Source organism: Delphinapterus leucas, chromosome 14 (genome assembly GCF_059928025.1).
Source record: "Delphinapterus leucas isolate spDelLeu-1000000601 "Yukka" chromosome 14, BTC_Dleu_Yukka2, whole genome shotgun sequence".
In the NCBI taxonomy this organism is placed as follows: Eukaryota; Metazoa; Chordata; class Mammalia; order Artiodactyla; family Monodontidae; genus Delphinapterus; species Delphinapterus leucas.
The window spans coordinates 7,508,689-7,524,841 of record NC_143142.1 but is presented as its reverse complement, the minus strand read 5'-3'; the positions used below and the strand labels follow the sequence as shown (position 1 = coordinate 7,524,841).

Below are 16,153 nucleotides of genomic sequence, written 5' to 3'. Positions count from 1 at the left end.
AAGGAAAAAAGGAAACGAGAAGTGTGTGTTGGAATAAGTCCTGTTAAGAGCACCAGGTAAACACTCTGCATCCAGTCCCTGGGCTTTTGGGCTTTTGGCTCCTTGGCCTGAGTTGTCCTTACAGGGCAATGGGGCCAGGTCACAGAAGGCATTAGAAACACTTACCAAAAAGAAATCTTACAAACACACAGGCTCCCCTTTCCCCAAAAAACTCACATCCCTATGGAGGGAGCAAATACTAAGTCATATTTGAAAATGTAGATGGGAAACTGAGGTTTAACAGCTACTAGTGGACACGACAGAGAAGGCCCCTTCTCTCTGGCCAGGTTGGTGAGATGCTCTGGGTGGGAGGTAAAAAGATCGATGGGTGAGAGGGCAGCTCTGCTGAGCAGGGTGAAATGTTAAACGGGGTGCAGTGCCCTGCAGGCTGCAGGGCTAAGAACCAGGTCCAGTAGAAGCCTGAGACCTTGGAGATAGGGGTCAGGCACTCACAGCTCACAATGACCTCTGGTCTGATGGGCCAGGGCAGGACCTGCCTGCCATGCCTCTGTGCGCAGAGAAAGCTGTGCTGACCTGGGGCTGGATGGCGTCTGCCCTTGCTTTTCCCAGGCCGAGTGGGCAGACGTGGGCAGCAGCTCAGGCCCTCAATCCTCACGCAGGTAGGCCTCCTGCTCCAGCTCAGCCCTCTCATCCCCTTCCTCCTGTGTTTTCTGTCGGAGTTCTTCTGTCTGTGCTTCTGCCAACTTGGTTTCTGCTTTCTGGGAAAGCTGGCGCACCTCCTGCACCTGCGATCTCACCAGCTGGATATGACTCCTGGCGGTTACAGAGGCCTGGTCCGCTCCTGCCAAAAGATAGGCCACTTATGCTGAGTGGACACAAGGAAAGCCTGGGGGCTCTGTGGTTGTCATCTGAGCCTTTCTTGGGGCCACTTCCCCTGCCCTCCCTGCAAAGCAGAGAACCCTCTACCCTCCACATCCAGGTCTGCATTTTACACTTTATTGTCAAAACCCTGGCATTTTCCTCCAGCTCTCAGCAGCCATCATTGTTATAATTATCAAATGCAATTCCCACAATCATCTTTATAGCTACTCAGCTCTTAGTATAGACGTTTTAAGATTTTAATTTTTTTAACTGTACATTTCTTTTTGACAAATGAAGAGATCACTAATAAAATTGTCAAACATCTCTTTCCTCACCCTACCCAATCTTCAGAGATAACATCTTTTAGAAGTTTAAAGGGCACCTTCCTCATCCTTTAGAATGTTACTATAAAGTAACATTTCATCTATTTACTAGATGGGCTGCTGTCCAATTCATGAACTGTTGAATAAAGCCAATTAGATCTTTTTTTAAAAAGTTCCTACATTCATATGGAATACACAGAAAAAAATTTTATGACTATAAATCTACATAATGGCACAAACAGTATTTATTGAACATATTTTGCAATTTTGTTTTTGAGCGCTATCATTTTACCTGCTGCTAGTGTATTTCATAATATAGATATCTGTATTTATTAATTCATCTACAGAACATTCAAGCAGTTCTTTTCTATGTTATTGCATTAATGAGAACCTTTAGTACAATGTAGAAAGACAGTGGAGGACAGCAGGTGTCCTTTTATTTCTGACCTTGATGGAAATGCTTCTCACATTTCACTATGAAATAGGATTATTTAACCATCATGTTTAGAACATTCTCTCTATAATTGTACTCAGATTTAAATCGGAAATGGGCACTACATTCTACTGAAGGCTTCTGGGGCATACATTGATATGATTACACAAGTGGCTTTTCTCCTATAATCTACTGTAGATATCTCAAGTAGTGAATTAAATGTTGATAGGGTTTTTGTTTTGCTATATGTAGATTTTTTTAAATTTTATTTTTATTGAAATGTAGTTGATATACAATGTTGTGTTAGTTACTGCTGCACAGCAAAGTGACTCAGTTACACACATATATGCATTCTTTTTTTTAATATTCTTTTCCATTATGGTTTATCATAAGATATTGAATAGAGTTCCTTGTGCTATACAGTAGGACCTTGTTGTTTATCCATCCTATATATAAAAGCTTACATCTGCTAACCCCAGCCTCCCACTCCATCCCTCCCCTAATGCCCTCGGCAACCACCAGTCTGTTCTCTATGTCCCTGATTTTGTTTCTGTTTCATAGATAAGTTCATTTGTCATATTTTGGATTCCACATATAAGTGGTATCATACGGTATTTGTCTTTTTCTTACTTCACCTAGTATGATAATCTCTAGTCGCATCCATGTTGCTGCAAATGGCATTATTTTGTTCTTTTTTATGGCTGAGTAATATTCCATTGTATATATGTACATCATCTTTATCCATTCATCTGTCAGTGGAGATTTAAGTTGTTTCCATGTCTTGGCTATTGTGAATAGTGCTGCTGTGAACATAGGGGTGCATGTATTTTTTGAATTATAGTTTTGTCCAGATACATGCCCAGGAGTGGGATTGCTGGATCATATGGTGACTCTATTTTTAGCTTTCTGAGGAACCTCCATAGTTTTCCACAGTGGCTGCACCAACTTACGTTCCCACCACCAGTGTAGGAGGGTTCCCTTTTCGCCACACCCTCTCCGGCATTTGTTATTTGTAGACTTTTTATTGATGGCCATTCTGACTGGTGTGGGGTGGTACCTCATTGTAGTTTTGATTTACATTTCTCTAATAATTAGCGATGTTGAGCAGCTTTTCATGTGTCTATTGGCTGTATGTATTTCTTCTTTGGAGAAATGTCTGATTAAATGTTCTGCCCATTTTTCGATTGGGTTGTTTGCTTTTTTGTCGTTGAGTTGTAGGAGCTGTTTACATATTTTGGAAATTAAGCCCTTGTTAGTCACGTTGTTTGCAAATATTTTCTACCACTGTGTAGGCTGTCTTTTTGTTTTGTTTATGGTTTCCTTTGCTGTACAAAAGCTTTTAAATTTGATTAAGTCCCATTTGTTTACTTTTGTTTTTATTTCCATTGCCTTGGGAGACTGACCTAAGAAAACATTGCTATGATTTATGTCAGAGAATGTTGTGTCTATGTTCTCTTGATAGGTTTTTTTAATATTGAATTATCATTTTATTTTGAAGATAAATGGCTATATGTGATTTATATCTATATTCATAAGTGATACTGAACTATAGTTTTTTTGTTCTGGTGCTGGGCAAGTCCAGTTTGGGATCAGGCCTATGCTGGTTTTAGACAATTATAATAGTTGGGAGGCTTGTCATCATTTTTTGGTACACTTTCTGTAACACAGGAATTATGTTTCTTGAAGATTTAATAAAACTCTCCCACAAAACTGCCTGGGCTTAGTGTCTACTTTGGGGGAACAGATTCTTTGTGAATACTATTTCAACTTTTGTGGTTACTGATCTTACTTGGATTCTTTACTTCTTGGGCCAACTCAGGATTTACATAAAAATCATAATATTCTCGTATGATTAAAAAAACCCTCCATATCTATAATAGCTCCTTCTGATGTTACTTTTGCTCTCTAAAAAGTTATACTTGCCAAACCTAATTTTTTTTTTTTCAAACCTAATTTTTAAGTTCTTTTCAAGGAACCGGAGTTCGCCTTTTTGACTATTTATTTTTGGCTGCGTTGTGTCTTCGTTGCTGCACACAGGCTTTCTCTAATTGTGGCAAGCGGGGGCTGCTCTTCATTGTGGTGTGTGGGCTTCTCATTGCGGTGGCTTCTCTTGTTGCGGAGCACGGGCTCTAGGCGTGCAGGCTTCAGTAGCTGTGGCACGCAGGCTCAGCAGTTGTGGCTTGCGGGCTCTAGGGCACAGGCTCAGTAGTTGTGGAGCATGGGCTTAGTTGCTCCACGGCATGTGGCATCTTCCCAGACCAGGGCTCGAACCCGTGTCCCCTGCATTGGCAGGTGGATTCTTAACCACTGCACCACCAGGGAAGTCCCTATTTCTTTTTAGTCTTCTTATACCTTTTCTTTTATTCCACATTGTCTGAATTTATTTTGCTTTCTCTAACTTACTGGGTTAAAAGTTTAATTTATTTATTTTCAGTTCTTCTTAGTACAGTGAACATTACCTGTCACTTATGGCTGCTGTTCTTTTTATTTATGACATGTGCCTTTAAATAAGGGTCAATTTCTATTTAAGAGCTACTTTGTATACAACTCTCTGGGTCTGCTATATACAAGACTTATGACAGTTCTAAATACTTTTAAATTTCCATTTTTCTTTATTGAGGTATAGTTGATTTACAATAGTATATATATAAGTTTTAGGTGTACAACATAGTTATTCACAATTTTTAAAGGTTCTAATCCAGTTATAGTTACTATAAAATACTGGCTATGTTTTCTGTTCAGTATATCCTTGCAGCTTATTTATTTAATACATAGTAGTTTATACCTCTTCATCCTCTCCCCACTGGTAACCACTAGTTTGTTCTTTGTTTTCTGTGAGTCTGTTTTGTTATATTCACTAGTTTATTTTTTAGATTCCACATATAAGTGATATACAGTATTTGTCTTTGTGTCTGACTTATTTCACTAAGACTAAACCTTGCAAGTCCATCCATGTTGTTGCAAATGGCAAAATTTCATTCTTTTATGGCTGAGTAATATTCCACTGTATATATACACCACATCTTTATCCATTCATCTGTTGATGGACACTTAGGTTGCTTCCAAATCTTGGCTATTGTAAATAATGCTGCTATGAACATTGGGGTGCATATATCTTTTTGAATTCACAGTTTCATTTTCTTCAGAGATATACCCAGGAGTGGAAAGGAATTGCTGGATCATATGGTGGTTCTATTTTTTTTTTCCTCTTTTTTTTTTTTTTTTGGCTGTGCTGCTCAGCTTGTGGGATCTTAGTTCCCCAACCAGGGATTGAACCCGTGCCCTCGGTAATGAAAATGCAGAGTCCTAAACACTGGACCACCAGGGAATTCCCAGTATTTTCAGTTTGTTTATTTTTACCGTCTTTTTAAAAATTTTTTTATTGGAGTATAGTTGATTTGTTAGTTTTAGGTGTACAGTAAGGTGTATCAGTTATACATATATGTATATCCACTCTTTTTTAGATTCTTTTCCCATATAGGTCATTACAGAGTATTGAGTTCCCTGTGCTATACAGTAGGTCCTTATTAATTATCTATTTTATACATAGTAGTGTATATATGTCAATCCCAATCTCTCAATTTATCCATCCCCCCACCCTTTCCCCCTCATAACCATAAGTTTGTTTTCTACATCTGTGACTCTATTTCTGTTTTGTAAATAAGTTCATTTGTATCATTTTTTTTCTTTGGTTCCACAGTTAAGTGATATCATGATATTTGTCTTTCTCCGACTTACTTCACTCAGTATGACTATCTCTAGGTCCACCCATGTTGCTGCAAATGGCATTATTTTGTTCTTTTTTATGGCTAATATTCCATTGTATATATGTAGCACATCTTCTCTATCCACTCTTCTGTAGATGGACATTTAGGTTGCTTCCAAATCTTGGCTACTGTAAATAGTGCTGTAGTGAACACTGGGGTGCATGTATCTTTTCAAATTATGGTTTTCTTTGGATATATGCCCAGGAGCGGGATTGCTGGATCATATGGTAGTTCTATTTTCAGATTTTAAGGAAACTCCATACTGTTCTCCACAATGGTTGTACCAATTTACATTCCCACCCACAGTGTAGGAGGGTTCCCTTTTCTCTATACCCTTTCCAGTATTTATTGTTTGTAGATTTTTTGATGATGGCCATTCTGACCAGTGTGAGGTGACACCTCATTGCAGTTTTGATTTGCATTTCTCTAATAATTAGTGATATTGACATCTTCTAATGTGCTTCTTGGCCATCTGTATGTCTTCTTTGGCAAAATGTTTATTTAGATCTTCTGCCCATATTTTGATTGGGGGGTTGTTTGTTTTTCTGTTACTGGGCTGCATGAACTGTTTGTATATTTTGGAGATTAATCCCTTGTTGGGCACTTCGTGTTGGGCACTTCGTTTGCAAATATTTTCTCCCATTCTATAGGTTGTCTTTTTGTTTTGTTTATGGTTTCCTTTGCTGTGCAAAAGCTTTTAAGTTTAATTAGGATCCATTTGTTTATTTTTATTTTCATTACTCTAGGAGGTGGATCAAAAAAGATATTGCTGTGATTTATGTCAGTGTTCTGCCTGTTTTCCTCTAAGAGTTTTATAGTGTCTGGCCTTACATTTAGGTCTTTAATCCATTTTGAGTTTATTTTTGTGTATGGTGTTAGAGAGTGTTCTAATTTCATTCTTTCACATGTAGCTGTCCAGTTTTCCCAGCACCACTTATTGAAAAGAGACTGTCTTTTCGCCATTGCATATTCTTGCCTCCTTTGTCATAGATTGGTTGACCATAGGTGTGTGGGTTTATTTTATTTGAGGAACCTCCATACTGTTTATTACAGTGGCTGCACCATTTTACATTACTACTAACAGTGTACTAGGTTCCCTTTTCTCCACATTCTCACCGACATTTGTTATTTATGATCTTTTTATGATAGCCATTCTGACAGGTGAGGTGATATATCTCATTGTGGTTTTGATTTGCATTTCTCTGATGATTAGCGATGTCGAGCATCTTTTCATGCACCCATTGGCCACCTGTACGTTGTCTTTGGAAAATGTCTATTCAGATCCTTCCATTTTTAAATCAGGGGTTTCTTTTGATATTGAGTTGTATGGGTTAAATTTCCATTTTGATTTTTGGTGAGGAAGCGGGGTATCAAGTAATTTGCTGAGTCTTTGTCACTTGGCATAAAAATCAATTTTTGTACATGCTGTATACTATTTGAATTTGAAGAGAATTGTTTTTGGGGGGAGAACAAAATTTTGTATTCAGTATATGCATTTGGTTAAGCTTTTAAAAATCATTCTGTTCCAACACTTAATAGTTTTGTTTTGGTCTTGACCTGTGAGTCTGAGATGTGTATAAAGCTCCATTTCTCCTTGTAAATCTGTCAGTTTTTGCCTCATTAGACACACACTTCATGATTGATGTCTTGATGAATTGTTCTGTCCCTTTTAATGCTTTTTGTCTTGAATCCCCCTTCTGATTCTGACATTGCTCTGCCACCTTTTTTGAGGTAGATTTCTTTTTGTTAGTAATGGTTCAGTTTATCTTAAAATTCTAAACCTTCCTATGCGTTTTTGTTTTAGATGTGCCTCTGTAAACAGTTTTAGCTAGAATTATTTTTTAATACATTCAGAAAGTATTTAATATGTAAATTTATTCTTGTGATTACTGATATTTGAATGTGTTCTATTTTACTTTGCATTTTCTAATTAACAGGTTTTATTTCTTAAACCTTTCCTGCCTTAACTGAATTTTATCAACTCCCCCCCCCGCCTTTTTTTTTTGCGGTACGCAGGCCTCTCACTGTTGTGGCCTCTCCCGTTGCGGAGCACAGGCTCCAGACGCGCAGGCCCAGCAGCCATAGCTCACAGGCCCAGCCGCTCCGCGGCACGTGGGATTCTCCCGGACTGGGGCACGAACCCGTGTCCCCTGCATCGGCAGGTGGACTCTCAACCACTGCGCTACCAGTGAAGCCCCTCTCCCCCCCCCAATTCTTTTTGAAGCGTTTAACAATGTCTAATGTTAAGCCATTGTCTCTCTTCTCGAGCAAGAAAGCTTAGCATGCTTTCACTTCTTCCCCAAACTGATTTGATTACTTAAAAGTTTAACACTCAGGGGGCTTCCCTGGTGGCACAGTGGTTGAGAATCTGCCTGCCAATGCAGGGGACACAGTTCAGTCCCTGGCCCAAGAAGACTCCACATGCTGCAGAGCAACTAAGCCTGTGCGCCACAACTACTGAAGACTGCATGCCTATAGCCCATGCTCCATGAGAGAAGCCACAGCAATGAGAAGCCTGTGCACTGCAACAAAGAGTAGCCCCCCTCAACTAGAGAAAGCCTGTGCACAGCAACGAAGACCCAACACAGCCAAAAATAAATAAATAAATAAATTTATTTTTAAAAAAAAAATGAACACTCAGAGCTTTTGACAAGTTTTACTAAATTTTCTTCATTAGTTTTGTATCTATCTCAGTTGCTTCTTTCTAAACTAATTTTTCTTTACAGAGTAGTTTTTCCAGAAAGTATAAGCAGTTGGTAAGCTGAGTCTTTATGTCTGAAAACATCTTTTATTCTCACATTTTAAAGATAGCTGGATGGTTATTTTTTTGTCATCTTGCATCTAGGGTTGCAGATAAGAAGATTAATGTCTGATTATACTTCCTTTGTAAGTAACTGTTTTTTCTTATAGTTTTTAGGATTTTTCTTTGTATAGTTTTTTTTTTTTTTTTTTTTACCATATGAGATATATTTATATTTTAAATTCTGTTCAGAACCTTTGTGAGCCCTTTCAATCAGTTCTGGGAAAATGTCTTTTTTCAGATAATGCTTATAATTTACTCTCCCTCTTTTCTCCTGCTAGATCTAAGCCTAGTGAGTGGTGAGGGCTGCCTGGGACTGTTCCTGCTGTAGAACCCTCAGCAAACCTCCCTGTTCACTGCACCTGGAAACCCTGCTCCCACCTTTGGTGTGCCACTACTAAAATGCTACTTTTATACTTTTGTTTCGCTGTTCATCCCAATCCTGTTTTCAGAATCTCTTATTCCCCGGGGCATTAGTTAACTAAGAATTTTTTGGTTTTACTTAAAAAATCTTTTATATCTTTAAGATTTCAGAAAACAATAGCACTTTAACAAACCAGTTTCCTAATAAGAACTTCTGTGGTGACATAGTTGGGGCCCAACCAGGTAAGATGTCAAATGAGGGGTTCCCTCAAATACATTTAATTAGAAAACCATTCAGCTCAAGCCCACTGGATGGATAGTGATGGTTTAAAAACACCTGGTGAATGAATAACTGCATTTTCTAAACTCAGGCACCAAGGCACAGAGGATGAAGCCCTGGCTACCAGGGGCAAAGGCTTTAGAATCTGACCTACTTTGCTGAATCCCAGTTTGGCTGCTTACTTACTGTGTACCACAGCATGCTGGGTGAATTACTTAACCCCCTCTATCTGCCAGTTTCTTCATCTATAAAGTGGGAATGATGACAGTAACTCCTACTTTAAAGGAACTGTGGGGGTTAAATGTCTATAAAACGTTTATCACAAAGCCTGAAATATAGATACTATTCATAAATTATCCAGGTTATTAAAAAATAAATGTTCAAAACCTATTTGGAGGGCTCCCCTGGTGGTGCAGTGGTTGGGAGTCCACCTGCCGATGCAGGGGACACGGGTTTGTGCCCCGGTCCGGGAAGATCCCACATGCTGCACAGCAGCTGGGCCCATGAGCCATGGCCGCCGAGCCTGCGCGTCCAGAGCCTGTGCTCCGCAGCGGGAGAGGCCACAACAGTGAGAGGCCTGCGTACCGCAAAAAAAAAAAAAACCACCTATTTGGAAGCAATCAAAATTTCCAGCTGACAGTAGTTTTATCATTTCTCATTTTCTAGATATTAACTAGCTTCTATGGGTCTGGTCTACAAGGGCATTAATTTTTCCTTTGTGCAGATGAAATATTGGTTAATATATTGGAAATGGGAACATTTTCCCACAAAGTTATAGCCACAATATCCCTCACTTTTCAGCTAGATGAAAACTCAAAGAGCACCTCCATAGTAAGAACTGTAACCTACCGGTTTGGTATGCAGCTTCTGCTGCCATCTCTGAGAGACTAACTGCAGTCATCCAGGTGGTTTCCAACTTCAAGTACTCTTGCTGTTTTGAAGTCATCTATAAATTAAACAAAGCACTTCAGACAACATGACTCTGCATTACGTCATTAAGCACATTTAAATGGACTTATTCAATAGTAGACTGAGAGAACAGCTACTGGTAAAACACCTTCATTCAATCATTTAGATAACCACAATGAGGCAGGAGCACTAATACAGAAACGCCAAGTAACTTTTTGCTCACCTCAACTCTGGCTCCTATGATCACCTGCCACACTGCGTCTTCCTCCTGTGAATTCATTTTCCCAAGTAAACTTGTGTATTGTCGGTACAGAGAAATTAAGGTATAAACAGCCTACAAATATAGAATAAATGAGTAAAATAAGTGAGGCATATTAGGGTTAGTGAGACTTACACCTCAAGGTTAAGTCACATTGCAGCACACTGGCTCTTCAGTCCTTCTGCTTCACTGAACCTGCACTATTGTATGAAATAGAGGCATTATCCTAGGACATCAGTATCTCCGCTTGTCAACTTTAGTGGGCTTTCCTGGTGGCACAGTGGTTGAGAGTCTGCCTGCTGATGCAGGGGACACGGGTTCGTGCCCCGGTCCAAGAATATCCCACATGCTGCGGAGCGGCTGGGTCCATAAGCCAGGGCTGCTGAGCCTGCGCGTCCGGAGCCTGTGCTCCGCAACGGGAGAGGCCACAACAGTGAGAGGCCCACATACCGCAAAAAAAAACCAAAAAACCGCTTGTTAGCAATTTAGACATACAAAAAGAACATAATGCAGATGGAAAACTCAGAAAACTGGGAATAAAGCTGCTGGAAAATGAAGGTAAAGAAACATATGAGACTTTTAAAAATGATTGATTATCCATATACTCTCTATTAGCTCAGATCAGTGGTTTTTAAACTGTCCTCACACAGAAGCCCCTGATACCCCCAACTGAACCAGATCAGCATGGTCCCCCTGTCTTATCTACTGGGCTGCTATATTTAAGATTTTTCTTTTAAAAAGGGTTCCTGGACAGTGAGGCCGACCACAGCCCCTTCCCAGAGGGTGAGTGTCCCACCTGCAGGGGCCCTACATTAAATGAGGATAAAGCAAAACTCTAATTCAAAAAGATACACGCACCCCTATGTTCACAGCAGCACTATTTACAGTAGCCAAGATATGGAAGCAACCTAAATGTCCACTGACAGATGAATGGGTAAAGAAGATGTGGTACATATATACAGTGGAATATTACTCAGCCATAAAAAAGAATGGAACAGGGGCTTCCCTGGTGGCACAGTGGCTTCCCTGGTGGCACAAGAATCTGCCTGCCAACACAGGGGACACAGGTTCAAGCCCTGGTCTGGGAAGATCCCACATGCTGCGGAGCAACTAAGCCTGTGCGCCACAACTACTGAGTCTGCCCTAGAGCCTGCGAGCTGCAACTACTGAAGCTCGCACGCTTAGAGCCCGTGCTCTGCAACAAGAGAAGCCACCACAAGGAGAAGCCCACACACGGCAATGAAGAGTAGCCCCTGCTTGCCACAACTAGAGAAAGCCCATGCGCAGCAACAAAGACCCAACTCAGCCAAAAATAAATAAATAAATAAGGAGGTGAGGGAAAGATGGATTGGGAGTTTGGGATTAGCAGATGCAAACTATTATACAGAGAATGGATAAACAACAAGGTCCTACTGTACAGCACAGGGAAGTATATTCAATATCCTGTGATAAACCATAATGGAAAAGAATATGAAGAAGAATATATGTGTAACTGAATCACTTTGCTGTACAGTAGAAATTAACACAACATTGTAAATCAACTATACTTCAATTAAAAAAAATGTTTTAATAAAATAAAATGAATAATAAAAAGGGTTCGTGGAGAAAGTCTAAAAACCAGTAATTTAGATCAGGACTCAGCCAACTTTTTTTTGTAAAGGGCCAGAGAGTGGCCCTACAGTCTCTGTTTGCAACTATTCAACTCACGAAAGCAGTCATAGAGAATACACAAAAAAACGAGCCTGACCATGTACCAAACTACAAACGCAGGCATCAGACCCGATTTGATCTGTGAGCCATAGTTTGCTAACCACTGACTTAGATGACCAAGACTTAACAAGAGGACACTTACCTTAGTATATTCAGTGATTGCTTCAACTAATGCGTATGTGGTCTGAGAGAGAAAGGTAGAGGTGCTATCTGTTACCAAAGACACAGCCCTCCTTGTTAATGCATCATTACTAAGAGAATGAGGCTCCGGTTTCTGAAACACACAAACATTTTTAGTCAATTTCGAACCTAAAGCTCGAGCTGAGATCATAGACAGCCAAGTGAAAAATGTAATTCTCACACTGCAACTGCACTATGATGCGTCTGTGTTAACTTTTCCTTTTTAAGCTTTATTTTCGCTATTTAAGACAACACATGAAAATAATTCTAGAATATGCTTTCTACCTACTTTTGTTGCTTATTCTCTGCTCCAAAAAGCAAAGTATTTCTTTTTATCAAATAAAAGGCTAGTATTTATAATCAACAAATTTCATGAAGTTATGATTCATTCATTACCACAGTGCTAGATGCTTGGGATATAAAGATAAACTAGAAAATTAATGCAATCAAGTACCATGGGAGCTGTGGAAGAAGTCTGGAGGGGCACACGTAAGACAGCAATCACTTCTACGTCGAATGAGAATAACTTAGAAAAGGCTTCAGAGAGGTAATAAGGATTAAGCTGAGTCTAAGAAAGTAAATGGTGGAGAGGGCAAATCTGCAGAATGAGCTGTACAGTCTTGATGCAGGGGAGAGGAGACGCTTCCCTCTGACCTCAGCTGTTATGTTTAAAAAAAAAAAAAGGGCAGTATAACTATCTCACGAGTTAAGGGAATGTGGTGGCCACCCTGATTAAATACTGGCAACTATGATGACAGGTCATCCCTAACTCTCCCTGTTTCTCCCATAGCAGAGGATTTATTGTATCAGAACTAACAAACCAATCCCTCTATCATCTGTTGTCTTTTTGCTATTTAAAGTATAAGCACACTGAATCACTGCCTGTTGAAAGTAGCAATCAAGAAATATCTCTGATACACGAACAAATCATGAATTTTATCATATTTATATTTCATTCAATCAACTAAGTAAGTATTCATTATGTACCTCGCACTGAGGGGCTAGAAAGGAAAGAATGATATCATCTCTGCTCATGAGAAGCTAATTTTGACCTATTCTGATAGTTTGTGTCTTCATAATGCTCTCCATTTTACAATGCACGTTTACTTCTTCCTCACAACAGTCTAGGTATTAGCACTTCTCTTTTAATGAGGAAACGGAAGCTCAGAATAGTTATGTAACTCTCCTCAAAAGTATACATGTAGACCTCAAACCAAATCTTCTCACTCCAAAGTTTCCATTATGCTCTGCTGACTCAGGGGAGTCAAACGGATTATCATCAAATATCAAAACAGACAATATAAGTGGTCAGAGAGGGAAATCATTGTTGGCCAAGAACTAGGAAAGGCTTTAAAAAGAGGTGGGATTTGGGTCTCAAGACAACTAGGATTAGAATGGACATGCGTCCTGGGTTAGAAGAAACAATGAGGAAAAGAATACATATGATGTATGCAGGGGCTGTCGGGAATCTAGCCTGGTTGGAGTGGATGGCACAAGGGAGATGAGACTGGCTAGGGCACTGGAGTGCGAGGAGAGTTTGCTGGATTTTAGTTCTGTAACACATTACGGGGAGCCACTGCAGGCTCTGAAGAATGGAAGTGGCATTGCTGTTCCTGCAGGAGAATGACTAGAGGCTCCTATCAACCAGAGGCTCCTGGCATGTGGCCTAGAACTGAGGTAACTAGGGCTTAAGAATAGTATACGAACTAGAAAGGACAAACACAGGGGACTTTGCTGGTGGCACAGTGGTTACGACTCCGCGCTCCCAATGCAGTGGGCCCGGGTTCTGTCTCTGGTCAGGGAACTAGATCCCACATGCGTGCCGCAACTAAGGAGCCGCGGAGCCACAACTAAGACCCAGCGCAACCAAACAAATAAATAAAATAGGTAAACATTAAAAAATATATAAAGGACAAACACAAAAAATCTTTTGGAGGAAGAAAGAAAAGGCTGTCCTAACAATGACTGAAAATGGCTTGGTGTTCAAGTAAGGATTTTAGGGTTAAAGGGTCATTAGTACACAGAGATGAGGGCTGAAGTGAGGCACAAAAAGGGAAAGGCTCATGAGTGAGCCTCAGAAGATGCTGAAAATACTTGTGATAGATGGAATTAATCTTGTTGCTGTGATAAACACACATTTAAGTATCAGGAACATTTTGCCAAAATGGGGTTTGCCGATTTCTTATTTAGCTCTTCCTGATAAAGCATATAACCAACGGTTTTTTAATAAGGTACCACTTTCACATCACTGTCTACTTGACAACTCCACCTAGATGTCATTTCCAAAACTGAACTCTTGGTTTCTTCCTCCCAAAACCTATTCCTCTCCATCCCAGTATACGGCAACACCATTCTCTCCGTTGCTTAGGCCTTTTAAAAGCACTGGAAGCGAAGTTATATACTTCACACCTAACCCATCGGCAACTCCTGCTGATGGCATTCAGCCCGCTCCCCCACCCGAGCCAAGCCCGCGATCATCTCATGCCTGGACCCCTGCTGGTCTTTTTAGTTCCACACAGCAACCTTTAAAAACTTATGTCAGAGCATAATAATCTTATGTTAAAATCCTCTGTGGCTTCTTTTCCATAATAAAATCCAAAGCTCTACAATGGCCCACAAAGTACAGAAGTCGAAGCACATTCTGGTCCTGAGCTAACTCTGTGAGCTGAGTTCATCTATTTCTCTCTCTCTCTCCCCCTCTCATTCCACTTTCTCCTCTTCCGTATCTCCAGAATGTAAGCTTTATGAAAGCAGAAACTTCGTTTGATTTGCTCGTACGGTCTCAGTGTGTATGGCACATAAAAGTTGCCCAATACATTTTTATTGAATGAAAGACTATTTTGTTGATACTGTAATATGTTTTCTTTCTTCCCTCTTTATACAATCTGACCAACTTGACATAGTGTTCCTACCAAATAATACTATTAAAATGGAAATATTACTATATTTGCTCAGCTCCGAAAAGATGCCGATACACTAGAAAGTGTACCATCACATGCGGGTGAGGAGGGGCGCAGGGTAAAACCATGAGAGCTTGTCAGATGCTTCACTGCCCACCTGGGACTTCAAGAGGACACAGTACACAAAGACAAACACGGAGTGACAGGACAGTACTTCACCTGGGCAATAGGAACTGCACACAGGGTTACCCCAAATCCAGCAGCCACAGTTTTGTGCCATGGTCTTATCAATTCCGAGAAACAGCGCTTCTCACAGTTAGCCACGACTGGCACACACCGTTTGTGCCTAGAAACAGAAGTCAAATTTAGTGAGGCACAACCACCAACCTGTAAAAGCCTCTTCAATTTACTGATATTTGCAGGGGCTGGAGACTCAAACTCGGGCCCCGCTGGAACCCAAATGACGACGCAGGGTGGCCTTCCACACGACAGGGCTCTGTGGGGAGCTGCGTGGACTGGAAAGGCCCGGGCCGATGGTGCCGCAGTTTAAGAGTTACCAGGTGTGGACGTTTAAGAGGTGGTCTCAAAGCTTTTTAAAAACTCAGGCCAAAATAAAACGCTTCTGCAGGCAGGCCCTCTGGCCTAGGCTGCAAGGGCTCTGATGGTCCCCTGGAGCCCGCAGGCGTCAAGAGGCCGAGGGAGCAGGGCCCGCGGGGAGGCAGGCAAGTTCCTGGGGCTCCTCCGCCCTCACGGAAAACCTCCTCCGGGAACCCGCCGCCTGCCCGAGCCTCTTCCCCTACTCTCCCCAGTGACTTCAATGGGCCAACAAGAGTCACTTCGCGGGCAGGCCGAGCGCCCCCCAAAAGACAGCCCGAGGGTGAGGGAACGCGGTTTCGGTAGGTGGGAAAACGGAAAAGCCGTCAGTGAGACACGAAGCCCGGGCTTGGCCGAGGAGGCGGGAGGCCTCTGGCCAGAGGCAGAGGCGGGACGTCCTCAGACCTCCGAGACGGGCGGGACGCCGTGACCCTCTCGGCCGAGAAGGGAAGCGCGCGCCCGCAAGGCCGGGGCTGCGGCCCGAGTGCAGCGCTCTCAGTGTCCCCTCCCTCTGTCCGACCCTGACCTACACGACCTGAAGCCCTACCTGAAGAAGAAGGCTACGCTCCGCGACACCCAACTCCGTAGAGCCGCCATCCCGCGTCTGACGGACCCCACACGCACACGCCGGAAGTGACGCCACTTCGTGAGCGGGGGGCGGGGCACGGCCCCCCCATGAGAGGGCCTCTTCGCATGACCACGCCCCCCGCCCGGGAGCGCAGCCGGGATTGGACAGACGGGGAGAGAGGGGGCGAGGCTGAAGGTAACGGCTAT

The 16,153-nt window shown here is 41.7% G+C and overlaps 1 protein-coding gene across 2 annotated transcripts; it reads right to left on the bottom strand.

The window, feature by feature from the left end:
- Window positions 1-225: 225 nt before the first annotated feature.
- DIABLO (diablo IAP-binding mitochondrial protein) lies at window positions 226-16,056 on the bottom strand. 2 transcript variants are annotated; one of them, XM_022597909.3, is made up of 6 exons: window positions 15,927-16,056; window positions 15,005-15,131; window positions 11,848-11,979; window positions 9,960-10,070; window positions 9,677-9,773; window positions 226-841 (listed from the first exon to the last, which is right to left on the bottom strand). In XM_022597909.3, the coding sequence occupies exons 1-6, from the start codon at window positions 15,974-15,976 to the stop codon at window positions 645-647; spliced, it is 714 nt and encodes a 237-aa protein (XP_022453617.2). In that variant the 5' UTR covers window positions 15,977-16,056; the 3' UTR covers window positions 226-644. The 2 variants fall into 2 exon arrangements, with proteins under 2 accessions (XP_022453617.2, XP_022453618.2); XM_022597910.2 differs by having other exon boundaries at window positions 9,960-10,004.
- Between the last annotated feature and the right edge of the window lie 97 nt (window positions 16,057-16,153).

Excerpts from the sequence above, each read along its gene's own strand:
- DIABLO (XM_022597909.3), bottom strand. The coding sequence starts at position 15,976 with ATGGCGGCTCTACGGAGTTGGGTGTCGCGGAGCGTAGCCTTCTTCTTC. Across the intron at positions 11,980-15,004 it reads GTGCAGTTCCTATTGCCCAG|AAACCGGAGCCTCATTCTCT; the intron begins GTGAAGTACTGT and ends TGTGTGTTTCAG. Across the intron at positions 842-9,676 it reads AGAAGCTGCATACCAAACCG|GAGCGGACCAGGCCTCTGTA; the intron begins GTAGGTTACAGT and ends ATCTTTTGGCAG.